Consider the following 19724-nt stretch of genomic DNA (forward strand, 5'->3'; position numbering starts at 1 on the left):
CTTTCTGTATATGTGAAAATCATATTGCTTGCAAGTGTACAACAAGAAGATTCCTTGAACGGCTCACGTGTCATGCAACAGCATTTCTACCTAGTTGAGGTCAGCACTCTAGAAGCAGATATATAGCTCTACAAAATGTAGAAAATTATCTCTAAAAGTGTTGGACATTGTTTTCTTCCAAAGATTTGGTGTCCTGTCGAGATGACTGCAAAAGCTCAAGACTAGCAACGGTTCCATATGCCAACATGTCTGTTATCATGTCTAAAAATTAAATATGAATGACAGGGGTGTCCAAACTAGGTCCCACTGCAAATTATTATAAAAATATCATTGAATATGGCCCAGACAATAATCTTAAATTCAGCCTAAAATCTGTTGCACCTCTCATCTTTTCCACTGGATTAAGTTAGTCACTTAAATGGTGCATCTCCATTATTTTATTATTATACTTTCATTATTTAGTTTTGTATAAAAATAAACTTAAAAACATTTTTAAAAATATATAATAATAATGATAATCTAATGTGATAAATTGAGCTATCTTGGTTGTGATTTCTTTGACTTTTTTGCAGTCGCTGGACATTTTGTCTTTGTTCTGCAAAGTTTGTTTCAGTAGTGTGAATATATACAGTATATTCAGGGGCGTAGCAAGGGTCCCCGGGGGCCCCAGGCAACAAGCAACATGGGGCCCTTCGAGCGTGTGCAAGTAAGGGGTTACAGTTCGACTTGGAGCAATAGCATATTTAATAAAAGTATAATAACGCCTCGGTCTTATAGAGTGCTTTTTAGGACACTCTAAGTGCCCGGCTTCTACTACATTAGGACATAAAACTACAATAACATAGTACACTCACCGCTGTCTTACTTCTTTTTCTCTTCTGCTTTTTTTCCCTTTCTTTTGTCGTGTCCAGAAAGATAACTTCTCTTCATTTTGGATCTACGCCAATTTAAAAAAAAAAAGCCAAATCACCGCACACTCTCACTCTGAGTCACGTGGAGGGTGTAGAGCGAGTGAAGGGGCCGCATCAGGGAACTCAGACACAAGGCTTTTACTGGCACTGTCGCACTTGTCGCTGCGATAGTGCAGTAAAGCTGCGTGTGCTAAATCTGTTGGCCCTCTGGGGGCCCCTGCTGGCTGGGGGCCCTAGGCAATTACCTGGCTTGCCTAATGGGACGCGACGCCTCTGAGTATATTGAAATATCCTTATACCTCTGGATTATTTAGTTTCTTGTAGCCCTTAATTCATTCACTGCCAATGACGGTTATAAACATCAAATCCATTTCAATTGAGAAGGCTGGTATTTAGTGATCGTGTTTTACTGCCATTGATAGCCATCCAATCCAATGTGACTCGATCGCTTCCAGCCCTCCCATATCTACCGATTTTAACTAATGAGTTAATGCTTGAAAAAAATTAACACATTAAAAAAAACCAATCTTTTTTACTCGATTCTGATCCTTTACAAATGAACGTGGAAGGATTTCAAGTTGGCTCTTGCATCCTTTGATTGGTCTGAAAATGGCCTTCGGTGAAAAAAGTATGGGCACCTGTGATGAATGGGATTCAAGGTAGAATATGTACTAAGATGCATGCTGATTCTTTAACGCACAAACAAAAACTGTGGCAAAATTCTGTGGACTGATCTAAGACAAGTTGGAACATTTATGAAGGAACACAATACCATTTGTGGAGAAAAAATGGCACAAACTACCAACATTTAATCACCAGTCCAGATGTGAATCATTGTGGAGGAAACATCGTGGTGTGGGCACACTTTGCTCCCTTGGGGCCTGGAAAGACAAATTGACAAGTTCATCAAAATATATTTTGCAGAAAAACCTAACTAAAACTAACAGTTGAAGCTCAAAAGGTCTGGTTTTGCAACAGGGTAAAGATCCAAAACACAGGCATATCAACAACAGGTCTCAGAAGAACATATATACGTGTTCTGGAGTGTCCTAGTGAGGTGCTGTGTCATGACCTCAAGAGAGCTATTCACACCAAACAACTTGGCAGTTGAGTCTAAAATCTTGACAGAACCATTTCTCTAGATTCTATTGCAGGGGCGGACAAACGTTTTGACACGGGGGCCACATTGGGTTCTAAAATTTGAATGAGGGGCCGGACTGGAGATCGATCAGTTACAATTGTAGCTCCTCCAGTGATGTTTCAGGGTCTTCTGACAAACTGAAATGACTTGTCAATTTTTTTTTTAAATCAGAGAACTGACAGCAGAATTCTATGAGTTGATTGTCGAGGGATTTGCAGTATATCTTTGTCTTTGGGGTGGCCTCTTTCTATGGGGGACCAAAGCTGCCAAAATTAAAATCAATAAATGAATAAATAGATACAAGTGAAGATTAAAAAAAGGACTATAAAAACCAAAAACACCCCCGTTTTGAATAACCTTTCCTTCGGCATGTTCATGCCGACAATGAAATAAATTTGAGAACAAAGCGATTTTATTCATTGATTGGTATTAAATCAATTGCATTTTATATTTGCACATGTATATTTGTATTGGATTTGATGTCTTATTGTTGTATTCATGGTCATTTTCATTTTTATTTGTTCGTTTATTTATTTATTTATTTTTAATTTTGGCAGCATTGGTCCTTCATATCTTTCTGCATGGCGAGAGTGGGGAAATGAGCAAACAATTTGTTTGACATTTGTCTGGAGAATAAAATCAGCTTGTGTTAATGTGCACAAAAAATATTCAACACTAAACTCTGTCAATTCCATAAATAATAAGCAAGTACAAATACCGGCACGTACATGCCTAATTTTGCAAAATAGTATTGAACGACCTAAACTCCGACACTTTTTCAACCACTGAACGCAGCGCAATCTCTTTATTTCCTTGTTCCTGCTCCTCCCAGCAGAGTTCCAAGATGGCACCTACGTGAGAGAGATGAGCAGCGACACATCAGAGTTCTGTCATGAAACAAAATTGGAGTATGTTGTTCTTATGGTCTTTGTTGTGACTTGGTGGCAATTTAGTACCTTGCAAATTTCCTCACACTCATCAAGACTATTTAATTATTTTTGGACAGACATGCTTTTCTGCTGGCTAAGCTAGCAAGCAACGGTCGGCAAATAAATGAACTTGTCTCGTCAGCAGCATAAAGGGAACATCAGCTTTGAATACGGTAATTTTTGCCCGTATCTGTATTATATTATGAACGAATGTTGAGAAAGACACAGTTGACTGGACACACGTGAAGGACACAAACGTTGCATTCTACGATTGGTTACTACTCGGTATTGCCTTTGCCACACTCGATGCTTTGCTATTTGCATTGTGGGATTTTGATACAACAATACCGTATTTTGTTAAAGGCCTGTAACCATTTAAATTATAATAACTTTGCCCGTCCCCCAACAGATCAATTTCACCATGGCCATCACTCAATTTCGTCTGTTCAAAATCTGCACATGCCTAGCCAGTTTGCTGTCTTTCTTCAAGAGATTGATATGCAGGTAAGTGTTGAAGATAAAATATAAAAGAAATGTAGCGATATTTTAATATGATAACTAGTTGTTGGTGTTGTGGTGTCATAATTGAAAAGATTTACCCATAGTTAATCCATTGGTTTTTTTTTTTTCATAGATGTCCATCCATTTTCTCTCATTTTTCATTTCTGATTTTAGTGTAAACTATTCGCAATTAAAGCTCAAAATTTATTTTTGGCCTTGTTTCTGCTTTTTACCCCTTTTTTAAATTTATTGGTTTTCTTATTGTTTGGCAATAAAGGACTGGAAGGGGCCGGAAGCTCAGTGGGGATCAAATAACCCTCCCGACCACGGTGGATTTCTCATCATCCATACCAAAACAGGTTTGTAGTTGTTTGTGAATTAACCAAATACTCTAGTCCGATTAGAAAATACAAGGACGTGATTTTCTGTAGGTTTACTTTCATATTTGCAAAATGATCAAATTCACACATATTGAAACGAATGTACGGTACGATCTTTTTCATTCACTATTATTTCCCCCGTATATTATCTATGAAAGACACCACACATAGAGATACAAAAAAAATCCTGACATGTCCCAGATTTGGTTGTATTGTGTGTAGTGTCCTTCGGCAAGCTCAACACTTAACACTGTGCACCCCTCGCAATAGTTTTCGACATTAGTAGGCACTGTTAGAGCACAGGACGTAAACATTGATGGATTTGAACAAGGTTAGAAAGAAGCAAAATGATGGCCTGCTGCTGTATGTTTCTGAGCTCCCAAGATCTATGCCTGCCATTTTAACAACACTTTCAACATTCCGTAGGTTATCAGGCTATAAGCTCAGTTTGAACAAAAGCGAGCTGATGGGTCCAGTATGGTTGGAAATGGAGGCGAGGTCATCCAAACCTGCGACACTGTCTTGCTTGGCTCACTCCTCTATTGCAAACCCTTTTTCATCATTTACACGAAATACATGTGTTCGAGCGACGTTAAGGATTTGGAACCAGTTCAGACGACACTTGGGGCTTCAGGCTGTTTCATTCTCTGCCCCAATAGTAGCTAATCCGGCTTTTCAACCATCCATATACGATGATGCTTTCATTTCCTGGGCTACTAGAGGTATTTGCAGGCTTAGGGACCTTTACATCGATAATACATTTGCGACATTTGAACAACTGGTGACAAAATTTGGTATTCCTCGGAATAATTTCTTTAGATTTTTGCAAGTGCGCAGTTTTATTAGCAGTTTGAACGCCTGTTTCCCTGCTTTGCCAGAGGAGAATGCTTTGGATACCTTTCTAATGCCTTTACCTTCACTTAAAGGCAGTTTATTGAATATTTACGGCCAAATTTGTAGTCTACAAAATGTCTCATTGGCACCAATTAAAGCACTGTGGGAGCAAGATTTCGGTTAGTGACGTACGGTATGAGACTGCTCCTTCCGCTGGACCCAAAGGTTCATATATTTCTATGTGTACAGCATTGGATTCTGATTTTTGGGGAGCACTGTGTGGGACTAATTGCTGCTGCTGAACTGCGGAGACACGATGCTAATATACAGTATAGACCCTACTCACCTACGTCACAAAATGACGTGCCGCTGTATCCGGCCGCCATATTGTCCGTATTTTTTAGACTTATTCTCATTGTTTTCAATTAGTCGTGCAAGTTATAGAGCAATTCATGGAAGCCCCGGTGTTATATGACGCTGTAAACTCATTGGATGCGTTGCATAAAAGGCGTTATGTGGAAAAGCTTCAGTTTATCCATTCGCCAGATCCATATTTGATGCCTAAATCGATGTTTTTCGACCCGCTGTCTTCGCCGTCTTTGCCTGACATCTGCTAGCTACCCTGATATTTACAACTATCTTGTCCACACAAAATCAGCCTATTCTCACGAAAGTTTGAAAAACTTTAAGATCTTGGAGGCTTATTAATACTTCGTAGCTGGTTGGGTAAAACAGGTCCTCGTCCACGAAAATTCGGCAGGAATCTATCGTGTGCTCGGGAAGGTGAGTTACGAAATTTTCAATTCAAAATCTTTTGTTCTTGCTAACATCCACTGTCAAGTCTAATGTATTTCATGTCATTTGTCAATGGAGCTAGGGCTTTTAATGTTTATATGGTTTAGCGATAGCACTCTCACTACATACAAATATAATATGTAATAAATATGAAGTGCGAAAGCACTACTCCAGATTGTCCCTAGTTGAATTTATTTTTTGGCTTTTGACCTCAATAGTAAAATTGTAAATTAATTGTATGACAACTGTCTGATTATCCCCTTATAATTATATATTTTCAGGTAGTTCATTCACAACGTCTGAGTGTATGTTGTCGGCGATTAGCCTAGCAATGATCTTAATTGTTGTTGTCAGCCCAAAACCCTCTAAATATATATTAAATGCATCTTACCAGATATAAAATGACTACTACGTAATCTGTGGTAGTCGTTTGGAGCCCAGTTTTCTCGTCGAATTGCAGCAGTCAATTTTGGTCTCCTCTCCGGGTCTCTCGGAATACGGTAAAACTTCAAGTCTCTCCGTCTATCTTCTCTGTTTTTGCAACCGACCGCCACACACGACTTCACCATTTTGATTATTAATGTTAACGAGCAGAAAAACACGCCATAATAGGAGGAATTTACGAAGCGCTAATGCATTAACATGACGAGTATACGGACAACATGGCGCCGGGGCGTGGCTGTGACGTCACGTGAGTAGGGTCTATATCTTAGGACCGACGAGGTACTGTTTGTGTGTTTGAGTATGATTTTTTGTGTTTGCATGTATGGTTTGATTTATTTTCTGTTTTGGGGGGTATTGTTCTTAATACATTGTCACATAGTTTGCTAGTTTGATTCCACTGCTTAGAAATGGATGCTCAAATTAACATGTGACTGGAAAACAAAAAACAAATTAAAAAAAAAAAAGAAAGAAGCAAAAATACGTTTTTAAAGTTGGTAAAGTTGGCAGGTGTCACGTTGCTTTGCAGGCATTTCTTCAGAAAGAAATTGTAAATTGTATTTACCCGCCTTCCTGTCCGTACAGCTGAACACCATGGCACAGCCTTTTTGTATAAGACTGTTTAAGTGATGACTGGCATGTACAAAACTTCACCATAGCAATAGCCAAGCCAATTGTGTGTGTATAACTGATGTCACGAGCAAATGCAGACTATCCGAAATACAGTGGTACCTCTACATACGAAGTTAATTCATTGCAGGACCTGTTTGTAAGTCGAAATGGTCGTATGTAGAGCAGGATTTTCCAATAAGAATACATTATAATTCCATCAGTTCGTTCCACAGCCCGAAAACCTACACTAAATCCTTAATAAATACTGCTGGTATTATTGCTAATAGCAATTACACAGCAAAACGAGGTGTACCTGAACGCACCGCGTGGTTGATGTGTAAGGCTCACCTTTTACCTTTATTCACTACCTGCACTAATATTGTTGTAACCCATGTTGATTTCTCTCACAAGAAAATCCACCGTGCGTTCAACTTGCAGGAAAATAAAGAAACTCGGCGCTGTTATAAATCGTCATATTTTAAGCATGTTGTCGGATGTAGAAATAAATGGCGAGTCAAATTTTACGTCTGATGTCGAAAAGATAGTGTGTCGAAGCGATCGTATGTTGAGGTACCACTGTACTTCATTTCATTGGCTGTTGTGCCATTGAAAAATGTCTGGTAACCGAAATCTTGTTTACTTCCTGGAAATATTGGCTTTTATTGTGGTTTTCTAAGCTATTAAACAGTAGAAATTTGTTTTTTTTTTTCATTTATTAATTTTTTACATTAAGAGTCTTTCAGCTAGGATGCACTTGGTGAAAAATTTGTCCTGTGCTTCAAGATTTTTTGTCGTAAATCTGGACCACGTAGATCACCCCGTTTTGGGCCCTATTATTGGGACATATGTACACATAAAGATAATCTTATCAAACATAAGGTTTTCTGGCATTTTGGTATCCTTGGTCAAGAAGGGACGAAATTGGCATAGTGACAACCAATGTCTCTGTGTCTTTGTGTTAAGTTGATTTTGTGCTGTTAATGCTCCACAGCCAGAAGTTGAAGAATGGAGTTCATGGGATGAAGAAGCTCCAACAAGTATTAAAATTGAAGATGGAAATGGAAATGTTCCCGCTCAACCCACTGAGATTGAAGAGCCTGACTACTTCAAAGACATGGCACCAACCATCAGAAAAACCCAGAAGGTATATCTACAGTCGCACAGAAGTCTTATATCATGTGTTCTTCTCATTTTCAATTAGTTATCAACTGACAAAATTGTGATCTGTGGTTAGTATTTTTTCAATAACACAAGCCCTGCCAGTAATTTATAACCCATTTAAGAATGATCAAAATTAAAATGTCCAGGATAGAAACATAGCTTTGTTTTGCTACGTCCATTTTTTATTCTGTACTCAGGTTTACCCCAGGGACATGAAACATCCAAGCTATTGTGGCTACACAGTATAAAATAATTCTAGCACGTTTGAGTTACTAGCCACAATAACATTTCGTGACGGAATTGGTGAAGTGCCTGACCGCCTAGTTTTAAATTCTTTTCTGACTACACCGTAAAGGTTGTTTTTTGTTGTTGCTGTTCTTGAAGGTTAGCTTGACTGATCATCTTATTGAAACTGAAAGTTTCAATAAGTAACTTCAAGAAAATTCTGCACTTATTAGGCTGTATTGGGACCATGGGAAAAAGTGCTTAGAAAATGGATTTCGTTCCACTGAAATGGATCTACATGATCTCTGCATTGTAATTTACATACGTTGCTAATTACTACCAAAAAAAAAGTTCTACTCACGGTTTCCAGTCATTTTTTAGTAATTAGCGTTTTCGTGTCGGTCTTTTTTTTCCCCCGTGGCGCAGTGATATTGATACGGCGGAGTCGTATCGTCAGTGTGTGAAGCCATTTTAGGTCACGTGCACCAATAGGAGACGAGGACTGTTGCTATGCGCTTCGATAAACAAACAATATGGCGGCGACCGTGCCAAGCTACGACACGAGCGAAGATGAACCAAAGATAAGAAAACCGCATTCGGAATTTAGTCAAAAGGCATCGAAACGATGCTATATGCATCTCTCAACTGTCCAAGGGCGAAAAAGGGCAGGAATTTGGAAAAAACGTGCAGAGCCCGCGTGGTTGCGTCAAACAATGGCTTTCTTCCCAGGCTCCGTCGAAGGATCTTGCTGAAAATGCGTCGACTGGGATTTTTAACGACATTCACTACAGGTAAGCCACACGCACGCCTTTTGTTGTGAATAACTATGGGAGTTGTGGGCTTCTGGTCAGATCACATATGAAGTTAAGACTTGCAATGTGAGTTCTGGGCTGTAGCGGTCATTATTATGATGTTAGATTGTTAACTTTGAGCAAAAAGTTTAGATTGACAAATAACATAGTATTTAGTCTGTTTAACCGTAGTTCCAAAAACCTATTTGATAATTTTATTCAGGAAAAAATGGCAGAATAGACAAGCCTATATAATTTGGATCGGAAGATTATGTAAATATGATATGGATGAAACAGTTCTCACATGGTTTATGTGTGTGTGCGTGTTTTTCAGAACTGAAACACCCTTCACTGACAGCTACAACTTCTTCTGTGAGACCGTCGTCCATTAAAAGATTAGAGTTGACCAGGAAGTGCTGCGAATGGACAAGCTTGTGGAAATATGGCTTTATTGGGACCATGGAAAAAGTGCTTAGAAAATTGATTTTTTCAAAGCCAATACCCTCCTAACTTAGTCACCAGCCAGAAATGTATCCTGATGTGAATACACAAAAATACAGATCTAGTGTTGCTGTTTTTGCTTGTTTTAAGTGTTATATTAATTCTGGCAACACAAAATCTTTATCAAATGTCATAAACACATCTACCAAACATTTGAAACAAGTATTGGTGCCTTAGTATACACATAGGTGAATTCAGAATGAGAAATGTAGCTAATTTCTTGAAGGAAACACTTCAACATTAATGATTTGCACCCAGCACAATGAAATATATATTGAATTAAGCTAAAGGCTTATGTGTCATATTAAAAATATCACAACCTACTATGCAATGAAATATATAAAATAAAAAATGCACGCCATGATCATAAATAGCTGAAAATCAACCCAATTGCTACCACACCCTCCTAGATGTGAATCATGGCAAAAATGGAATAAGACAAAAAAATTAAAGGGTGATCAAAAATATAATGTGCCAAAATCATAAGGTGATACTTAAAAAATGAAAGACATCACAAAAGAAGTGATGGACACGTGTTGACGATAACTTCCAAGTTTTATTTCATGTTTCACAAGTGCTCAAATGTGAGCACACCCAGCAGCACGGACAAAATCAAGCCACGATGAGAATTCCTCTCAAACGTGTGCATGTCGCAGTTATTGTCTTGATTGCGACTGTTGTTCGATATTTCACATCATCAGTACTTGCTGGACGTGTTGGTATGTTAAAGACAAAGTTCGTTATCCATCTTTATGGCACATAACGTATGTTATACACTAAGTGTATGTTCCACCACTTCCAGCGAATATTGATGACATGAAAGATTACATAATCAACGCGGGAGGGAGGAATTCTCATGTCAACTTGATGTTGTCCATGCTGCTGGTGATGGCCATATTTGAGTACTATGAAAACATGAAATTAAACTTAGTTACTTCCTACATCTGTCCAAGGTAGTTTTTTTTATTTTTTTTTTATGTTTTTCATTTTTGACATGGCATTTTGATTTTGGCACAGCCTTTTTCAATCACACTGTATATACACAAAAGGTTGGAATCATTCAAGTATAGTACTGTTGGTACTTCCATGTTTAAATAAATGTGTATCTCATACTATAGAAATACACATTATTACACATACAAATATTGAAAAACGAATTTAAAAAAATAGAAATAAAAGAATAGTAAAACTGTACATGACAACATTACTCCTCAAAATCGCTTTACTCAAAGTCATCATCCCATCCAAGTGTCTTCTGTTTCTTTGGAAACATTCTCACATGCTTGGCACCGATATAAATCAGTACAAGAAAGTTTTGCAGACATACAGGAACATCTTCCCATGTCACAATTGGTTGCCTTTCAACTACAGTTGACTACTTGCAAAACAGTATCGGGCAGGATTTTTAGTCATCCATGTCACTGCCAACTGCCCATCCTCAATGTCCCACCCATTCCCAATGGGTGAAGGGGCACACATTTTAACTGTCAGACAACGTTTCATAATTGCTGCTTGATAGTCTGCTGTCCTGCAATGTTGGTACAGAGCATCAGTTTTGGGGGGAATAGAATGTTCTGGCAAGACTGACGAGGCCATACAGAAAGATCTGCATTTGGCATCATTTTTGGCACATGACTGGCAAAACAGGTGGCACACGTATTTACACAACGTGTTAAATGTTTGTAGGTCAAGTTTAAAACTGCTGCCCAGCTTTGCAAACCCAGTCAGGTATTCTTTTTTTATGACGTGCAAAAGAAAAGGTTTTTTTTGCCTTTGCCATGAAAGGCACAAGCAGAGTCACAACCTGTGAATGTATGGATGCCAATGAGTGCTGAACACACACTAGTGCCAGGAGCTGCAGAGACCTTAGAGACGTCAGTCCTCGTTCTGCTGCCTCCTCCTGTGAAAAAATGCAATTTACACTGTAAATCTATCTGCAGACTAACAGCAATCACTGCCACGTCAGTATCAGGGCTTTTATTGACTACAGCTTGATGTTCTTGAGCCAAAAGGTTTATTTAGCCATTGTCACCCATAACTGGTATGCAATAAAAAGTTCTACTGGATTCACTTTCGACACACTGTACCCTATATACATTTTATAACAAAGTGGTATTGATATCTGGGCTAAAAAATGGTATCGTTACGACACTAGTTTAAATAAGATTTTTTTTAGCATAAGTTAATAACAATTAACCTTGTAGTAAAGGCGTGCGTGTGGCTTACCTGTAGTGAATGTCGTTAAAAATCCCAGTCGACGCATTTTCAGCAAGATCCTTCGACGGAGCCTGGGAAGAAAGCCATTGTCTGACGCAACCACGCCGGCTCTGCACGTTTTTTCCAAATTCCTGCCCTTTTTCGCCCTTGGACAGTTGAGAGATGCATATAGCATCGTTTCGATGCCTTTTGACTAAATTCCGAATGCGGTTTTCTTATCTTTGGTTCATCTTCGCTCGTGTTGTAGCTTGGCACGGTCGCCGCCATATTGTTTGTTTATCGAAGCGCATAGCAACAGTCCTCGTCTCCTATTGGTGCACGTGACCTAAAATGGCTTCACACACTGACGATACGACTCCGCCGTATCAATATCACTGCGCCACGTGGGAAAAAAAGACCGACACGAAAACGCTAATTACTAAAAAATGACTGGAAACCGTGAGTAGAACTTTTTTTTTTGGTAGTAATTAGCAACGTATGTAAATTACAATGCAGAGGTCACGTAGATCCATTTCAGTGGAACGAACCAACACAATTTTGGCTCAGCCAATACAGCCTATATTTAACGCCAATAAATATGTATAATTAGTCTGTGTACATGTTAATTTCAGCAAGATTTATAGATGTGGAGAGGTTTTATCCATGGAGGACCAGGAGTGCAAAAATTAAATACACAAATAAATTATTAAATGTGTAATTAAAATGCTTGTATTTCAATATAGATTTATTTTAATTTTTATTTATTTCAATTTTTATTTAATTATTTCAACATTTATTTCCATTTATATTTATTATTTGATTTATTTAAAAAAAAATTTTTGATTCAATTTGAATTTATTTCATGATGTATTTATTTCAACATTTATTTTATTTTTTTTAATTTCATTATTGCATTCTTCCCCTGAATGTGAAACCATGAAATAATTTTAGCTGTCACGTTTGTCAAAGTTTCTAACGTCAACTAGTCGATCTCAGATAATAAATTGTTGCTCCATAAAAATCCCAAAGGAGATTAGTAGTAGTGTCATACTGCGGTCAGGCCACCTCCCACAAGGTAAAGGCAAGCTAGTTCCCCCTCATTTGCATCATTGTTTGCATTATGTGCATTACGGTAAAGCAACAAGGTGGCTTCAGAGTGCAAGTCCCTATATTTAAAAAATATATATATTCAAAAAAAAAAACAAAAAAAAACAGGGACTTAACTTATAGTGGGTCTCCTTTAGGGGGGCACTGGAGCACCCCTTGAAACAAGCTAAAGTATTGTAATATAAAAATGATTGGGGATTTCAAAATAAAAACACTCTGAAATTGCTAATATGGGTGTCATTTTGCCTGAATTAAAAAATTAATCTTAAAAAAATCTGTAAAATACAAGAAATAATCCACTTCTAAGGTATATTAAAAGACCACGAGATTCAAACTAAAATACTTTCATATAAACCTGATATGTTGTTTGTTTGAAAATAAAACTACTTTGAAAATTGCTCATATTTCCATATTTCCTGTCATTTAGCCTGGACTAATTAGGGCTAATTTAAAAAAATCTGTGCGATATCCAAGGACCGATCTAAATACCCGGCATACTTGACTACCTCAAGACTTGAACTAAAATACTCTCATGAAATTGTGATGTAATTTCAAAATTAGAAAAATCCTCATATTTCCTGTCATTTAGCTTTTTTTTCTTTTTTTCTTTTTTTCTTTTTTTTTTTTAAATTTGAGATATTAAGACCTTTTTTTCTTCTGAAGTATAATAAACTATCCAAAGACTCAAACTAAAGTACTCTTGGGAAATTCTGATGTCATTTCAAAATTAAATCACTTTGAAAATTGTTCATTATTCCTGACATTTAGCCTGATTTAAAAAAAAAAAAAAAAAAAAAAAAAAAAATCTATGATAGCACAAGTACTGTATGTGCAATTTATCAGAATTTTTTTTAATTTTTTTTATGCTTTTTAATGCATTTATGAATGTCATAATAAACTTTTCCTTGTCTCCGTTTCCCATGTTGTAGATTGTGCTGAAGAAAAGAGAACCACTCAACTTCCTGGTGCCCGATGGCTCAGCAGGTTTCTCCAGCAGGCTGGCAGCCTCTCAGGATATGATGACTTTCTCTCCACCTTCAGTGAGTTATCCTTCACCTCTAAAGCTTTGGCATTCATTCTCTTTATGCCTGAGAGATACATGAGTTTTCTTATTGGGTACTAAAACCAGTAACTGTATCCGATTCCTAATTTGAATTTTTGACCAAACACGTTAATAATGATAATAATGTATGTCAGGGCAAGTCTATGGTGGCAGAATCTTGCCCCTAAAAAAAAAAGTGTGGTTTGCAAATGACATTATTATTCAACCGGGGGGTGGGGTACCTCTACATACGAAGTTAATTCGTTCCAGGACCTTGTTTGTCGAAGTCGAAATGGTGTTATGTCGAGCAGGATTTTCCCATAAGAATACATTATAATTCCATTAATGTGTTCCACAGCCCGAAAACCTACACTAAATTCTCAATAAAAATTGATGTTACCATTGCAAATATCAATTACAAAGAGCAAAACAAATACATTATGAATAAAAATCGGAATACAAATATTATAATAGCAATAATAATAATAATAATACCTGTAATAATATGACAAACCAGGTTGTAATGTGGCTAATGCGTTTGCGTGGTGTACCTGAACGCATCACGTGGCTGACTTGATAGACTGAGCCTTTTTAGTTTCACTTCCACTTTGTTTACTTGCTGCGGGGGACACTAGGCACAAGTTGATGGAATAAATGATTAAAAACCTGACGAAGTTGGCGATTTCTTTGGTGATGTTACCACAATAATAATTGTCACCTTAACTTATAAAGACTGGCGAACGGAGGAGGACCGTCATAGACCGTCTACGGGTGTATTATTAAGCGAGCCATATCCCGGATACTCACCCCACGCTCTTTTTTTTTTTTTTTTTCAATCTTCTTCTATCTTTCATATCTATCTTCACTGAACCTTTTTTTCACCACCTGCACTAGCATTGTTGGAACCCATGTTTATTCCTCTTGAAGAAAATCTGCCATGCGTCCGTATTTAGAGCATGTCGTCGGATGTAGAAACAAATGGCGATACAAATTTTACGTCGGATTCGAAAAGATTGTGTGTCGAAGCGATCGTCTGTCGAGGTACCACTGTATAATGAAAAAAGAATGCATTTTGTTTTCCACATACAAAACTTACCCATCAAACAAATAAATGTGGCTACGAGTGCACTCTTCTAGATCTGATTGCATTTGCTAAGATTAATTTGAATTTGCATATAAATTTGCAGTTCGAAGAAAATCCTCCCGTAGCTCAGCGAAATGCTCAATTACTGCCCAAAGTCAAGTGACAGCCATAAATTCCCTTCCATACCAGCAGATAGCGCTGTTCACTATTTAGGGGCCACCAGAACAAGATCACGTCAAAACTGGAAGTGCACTCCAGCTGTATGTCTGGTGCATGCAAGACAGGGGTGTGGTTGAGGTTAGGTAAACCCACGTTAAGGTTCCGTGCAAATCACACACCGCTCTCCGCCTTATAGGCCGCAAACACAATACTCGAGTAATCCATTCCTGCCCGCCAACAGGAGGAATCCCCATTTATTCATTTTCATTTTGCGTCACTGAGTTAAAGAGAGACCTTCCAGAAAACATGTTTTCGAAATCTCTTGAAACTCTCAGACAAAAATTCATCGACATATTTTGAAACTACCGGAATTTTGTTGTATTTATGCTGTCAAATCCACATTGATGCATTTGTATCATTTTGTGCAGGCTGAGCTTGGTGAAATGGACAATTGGCAGGGGGACACGAATGCCTGGGAGGATGAATCCGATGCCACCTGGGAAGCAGAAGAGGTGCTCAGGTAAAATATCTACTGAAGTACTTTACCTTCAGAAAGCAGATGTCCTTGTTCAACACTACTTTCTAAAATGAGAAATGTGTTTGCTTATCATACAGTATAAAGACATCTTACAACGCTGTTGTTCTTGTTACAGACAACAGAAGCTGGCTGAGAGAGAAAAACGGTCCATGGAACAGCAGAGGAAGAAGATGGAGAAAGAGGCCCAGAGGATGATGAAGAAAGAACAGAAAATGGCTGTTAAACTTTCATAACATTTTGGTAATGCTCAGTTTTGGGCCAGAGGAATACAAGGGAAAGACATTGAATCAGTTACGAGTTTCACCAAACCATCCAAAGTTCTCATGCTGCTCTGCTACATTTTCAGTCACCTGTCCTCATCCAGCAGCCATTCCTGTCTGTTTTTGTTCAGCAGCAATGAGTCATCGCTGGGTTCTCTCACTAACCCATGTTTCTGACATTTTGGCCTTAAGGAAGAACCAGAATTTCTATGCCCCCAGTGTATTTTAGGCATATGTGCTAGTGAGCACAGGCTCTATTCAAGCTGTGTAAATAAATTCAAACCTCTACTGCTCATCTTGGTCATATAAGGTGTACAATTAATTTTCTTGGTCTTGTTTCTACCTACAAGGGACAAAGTTGTGTATTTTTATTTTTTAAAGAATCACTGTTTATCAGTGACATTAGTTTGCCGAATTGTTTTTATATTTATGATTCATCATTGTTTAAAAATCTTTTTTCCCCCCAATGATTACTTGCACTGTACCTCTGCAAATTTAACAATTAAAGATGAGCATTATGTACTCTGTAGATTTAAGATGTGGGTTCCTATGGTAACATCATAGCCGCTAACATGAGCATTAGGCTGTGAAAGGTATGTCACTTTTTTTTTCCTTCCAGGAATTGGTTTTGGGTAGCTGCTAAAATAGGCAATTTACAGTAGAAGGAAAAAAAATATGAATCTTTTGGAATTTCTTAAATGTCTGCATATCTTTATCATAAAAGGTATAAAAATTACAACAATAAACAGATTGTGGTTTTGCAATAATACCACACAAAAGTTGTTTCCATGTATAGTGTATGATATATATATATACACATACATGTAAAAAAAAAAAAAAATTACGGTAAAGAAAAAGTAAATCCTTGCATTGACACATATGTTCAACCTGTTTATGGAGCAATAGCCTCAACCAAATGTTACCCGTCGTTGATGCGCCCAGTCATCTGGAAGAATTTTGGACACTTGGACCATTTCTCATGAGTTTAGAGAAATGGTTCTGTCTCGATTTTAGGCTAAACTACAAGCTGTTTGGTGTGAATAGCTCTCGAGGTTTTGACACAATAGCACACTCCAGAACATGTCAATTTACCTGTGTTTTTTGTCCTGTTGCAACACTTTTCGAGCCTCAAATGTTAGCTTAAGTTTTTCTGCAAAATATCTTGATGAACTTGATTTGTGTTTTCCATTTATAACTGAGGCTCTCCAGGCCCTGAGGAAGCGAAGTATTCTAGCTAGGCATGTGTTTAAATGTTGGCCAACTGTGTCATTTTCCTCCACAAATGGTATGGTGTTTCTTTGTAAAAAATCAACTTGGCTTAAATTGGTCCACAGAATTTTGTAGCAGTTTTTTTGTTGTTAAACCATCAGCATCCTTCTTAATGTACAGTGAGGAGCAGAAGTATTTGCACCCCTTGTGATTTTGGAAGTTGACCCACTTAGAAAATAGGTAGACGTCTGAAATTTCAATCATATATGCATCTCCGCTCATTGAGACACAGCCTTAAAAATCCAAAAATTACATTGTATGATTGTTTTATTTTTATTTTTTTTAATTAGTTGTAATTTACTGGGGTTCATAAGTATTTGTACCCCTGATAATCCGCAATAATTATGACACTCAAAGAGCTGTCAGTTTACCTTTAAAAAGTCCACCTTAACCCCATGAGTAACCATCCAGGGAAAAGGAGGACGAGTATAATCCCAAGAACAACATCCCCGCTGTGAAGTATGGGGTGGAAACATCATGCTTTGAGGCAAAGGGGACAAAGCAGAGGATGAATGGTGAAATGTATTGTTAGATTTTGAGCCACAACCTCCTTCCCTCAGTCAGCGACTTGAATATGAGTCGTGGCTGAATCTTCCAACATGACAATTATCCGAAGCACGCAGCCAAGCTGACCAAGAAGTGGCTGCGTAGAAAGGATATCAAGGTTCTGGAGTGGCCTAGCTAGTCTCCAGACCTCTATCCAATAGAAAATCTTTGGATGGAGCTGAAACTTTGTGTTTCTCAACGACAGCCCCGAAACCTGACAGATATTTGTGTAGAGGAATGGGCCAAAATCCCAGTTTCCGTATGTAAAAACCTGGTGAAGAACTACAGAAAGCATCTGACCTCTGTAATTGCAAACAAAGGCTTCTGCACTAAATATTAGCACTGATTTTCTCAGGGGTACAAATACTTATGAACCCCAGTAAATTGCAAATAAATTATTGAAAAATCATACAATGTGAGTTCCGAATTTTTTTTTTAGATTATGTCCCTATAAGTGGAAATGCATCTATGATTGAAATTTGAGACCTGTACCTTTTTCTAAGTTGATGAATTTACAAAATCACAAGAGGTACAAATACACTTGTACAGTGCCCTCCATAATTATTGGCACCCCTGGTTAAGATGTGTTTTTTAGCTTCTAATATATATATTTTTTTTAATTCAAATAATATGGGACCTTTATGGAAAAAAAGAGAAAAATCCAACCTTCAATACAAGTGCATTTACTCAGTGGGGAAAAATCCCACATAAAGAAAAAATTATTTGATACCAAATAATGTGCGTCTCAATTATTAGCACCCCTGGTGTTAATACTTTGTACAAGCCTCTTTTGCCAACAAAACAAGGTCTGGGGACTGAGATGGCCATGGGAGGAGCTTGATTTTGTGTCTGGTGAACCATTTCTATGTAGATTTGGCCATGTGTTTAGGGTCATTGTCTTGCTGAAAGACCCAGTGACGACCCATCTTCAGCTTTCGGGCAGAGGGCAACAGATTTTGATTTAAAATGTCCTGGTATTTCAAAGCATTCATGATGCCATGCACCCTAACAAGGTTCCCAGGGCCTTTGGAGCGAAACAGCCCCACAGCATCACTGACCCACCCCTATACTTCACAGTGGGTATGAGGTGCTTTTCAGCATGCGCATCTTTCGTGGCACGCCAGACCCACTTAGAGTGTTGTTGCCAAAAAGCTCAATCTTGGTCTCATCTGACCAAAGCACATGGTCCCAGGCTTCAACTGGCCCTGGGAACCTTGTTAGGGTGCATGGCATCATGAATGCTTTCAAATACCCGGATATTTTAAATCAAAATCTGTTGCCCTCTGCCCGAAAGCTGAAGATGGGTCGTCACTGGGTCTTTCAGCAAGACAATTACCCTAAACATATGGCCATATCTACACAGAAATGGTTCACCAGACACAAAATCAAGCTCCTCCCATGGTCATCTCAGTCCCCAGACCTTGTTTTGTTGGCAAAAGGGGGTTGTGCAAAGTATTAACACTAGGGGTGCAAATAATTGTGACACACATTATTTGATGTCAAATAATTATTTCTTTATGTGGGATTTTCCCCCCCCACTGAATAAATGCACCTGTATTGAAGGTTGGATTTTTCTCGTTATCCATTAAGGTCCCATATTATTTGAATAAAAAAAAAATATTAGAAGCTAAAAAACACATCTTAACCAGGAGTGCCAATAATTATGGAGGGCACTGTATATGTCTGTATATTCTACCTTGAATCCCATTAAAAAGGGATGTCCAATATTTTTGCTTTGACGCTTACAGACTAATCAAAGGATGCAAGGGCCAACTTGAAATTCTTCCGCTTTTATTTGTTAAGGATCAGATTCGGGTTAAAAAAAACCCCATAAAATATCGTTTTTTCAAACATATTTATTTTGTCAAGTATTAACTCATTATTTGCCATTGACGGCAATAAACATGGGAGGGCTGGCAGTGAGTCAAATTAGATTGAATGGCTATCAATGGCAGTGAAACATGATCACTCATTGCCAACCTTCCCAATTGCTATGGATTTGATTTCTATAATTCATTGACAGTGAATGAGTTAAAGGTTAAAAGCAACAAAATCCAGTAGCATCAAGCGGGGGTAAGTAGTGGAGGGGTGCTCCATTCCTTGGCAGGGGATGAGGAATCCCGACAAGATGGCCACCAGCCTCGACACTACAATTCCCAGCATGCCGCACAACTCACCCAGGTGTGGTTGCTTAAGCCATTTTATTGCAGCCGGGCCATTTTCACCCCTGTATAACACTCAATACTGAAATTCTATGCAGGTTTCAACATTTATTTGAAAATAATGGAGAGGCACTGTGTA

At 38.1% G+C, this 19724-nt stretch overlaps 1 protein-coding gene across 2 annotated transcripts; it reads left to right on the plus strand.

The window, feature by feature from the left end:
- Nucleotides 1-2880: 2880 nt before the first annotated feature.
- Nucleotides 2881-17771, plus strand: ebag9 (estrogen receptor binding site associated antigen 9). 2 transcript variants are annotated; one of them, XM_057835320.1, is made up of 8 exons: nucleotides 2881-2960; nucleotides 3059-3154; nucleotides 3391-3485; nucleotides 3760-3841; nucleotides 7536-7688; nucleotides 13455-13565; nucleotides 15239-15330; nucleotides 15464-17771. In XM_057835320.1, the coding sequence occupies exons 3-8, from the start codon at nucleotides 3403-3405 to the stop codon at nucleotides 15579-15581; spliced, it is 639 nt and encodes a 212-aa protein (XP_057691303.1). In that variant the 5' UTR covers nucleotides 2881-2960; nucleotides 3059-3154; nucleotides 3391-3402; the 3' UTR covers nucleotides 15582-17771. The 2 variants fall into 2 exon arrangements, with proteins under 2 accessions (XP_057691303.1, XP_057691304.1); XM_057835321.1 differs by having other exon boundaries at nucleotides 2904-2960; nucleotides 3036-3154.
- Nucleotides 17772-19724: the final 1953 nt, after the last annotated feature.

Source organism: Corythoichthys intestinalis, chromosome 4 (genome assembly GCF_030265065.1).
Source record: "Corythoichthys intestinalis isolate RoL2023-P3 chromosome 4, ASM3026506v1, whole genome shotgun sequence".
In the NCBI taxonomy this organism is placed as follows: Eukaryota; Metazoa; Chordata; class Actinopteri; order Syngnathiformes; family Syngnathidae; genus Corythoichthys; species Corythoichthys intestinalis.

Coding starts and splice junctions, on each gene's coding strand:
- ebag9 (XM_057835320.1), top strand. CDS start 3,403: ATGGCCATCACTCAATTTCGTCTGTTCAAAATCTGCACATGCCTAGCC. Junction 3,842..7,535: donor CATCATCCATACCAAAACAG/GTTTGTAGTTGT, acceptor AATGCTCCACAG/CCAGAAGTTGAAGAATGGAG. Junction 13,566..15,238: donor TGACTTTCTCTCCACCTTCA/GTGAGTTATCCT, acceptor CATTTTGTGCAG/GCTGAGCTTGGTGAAATGGA.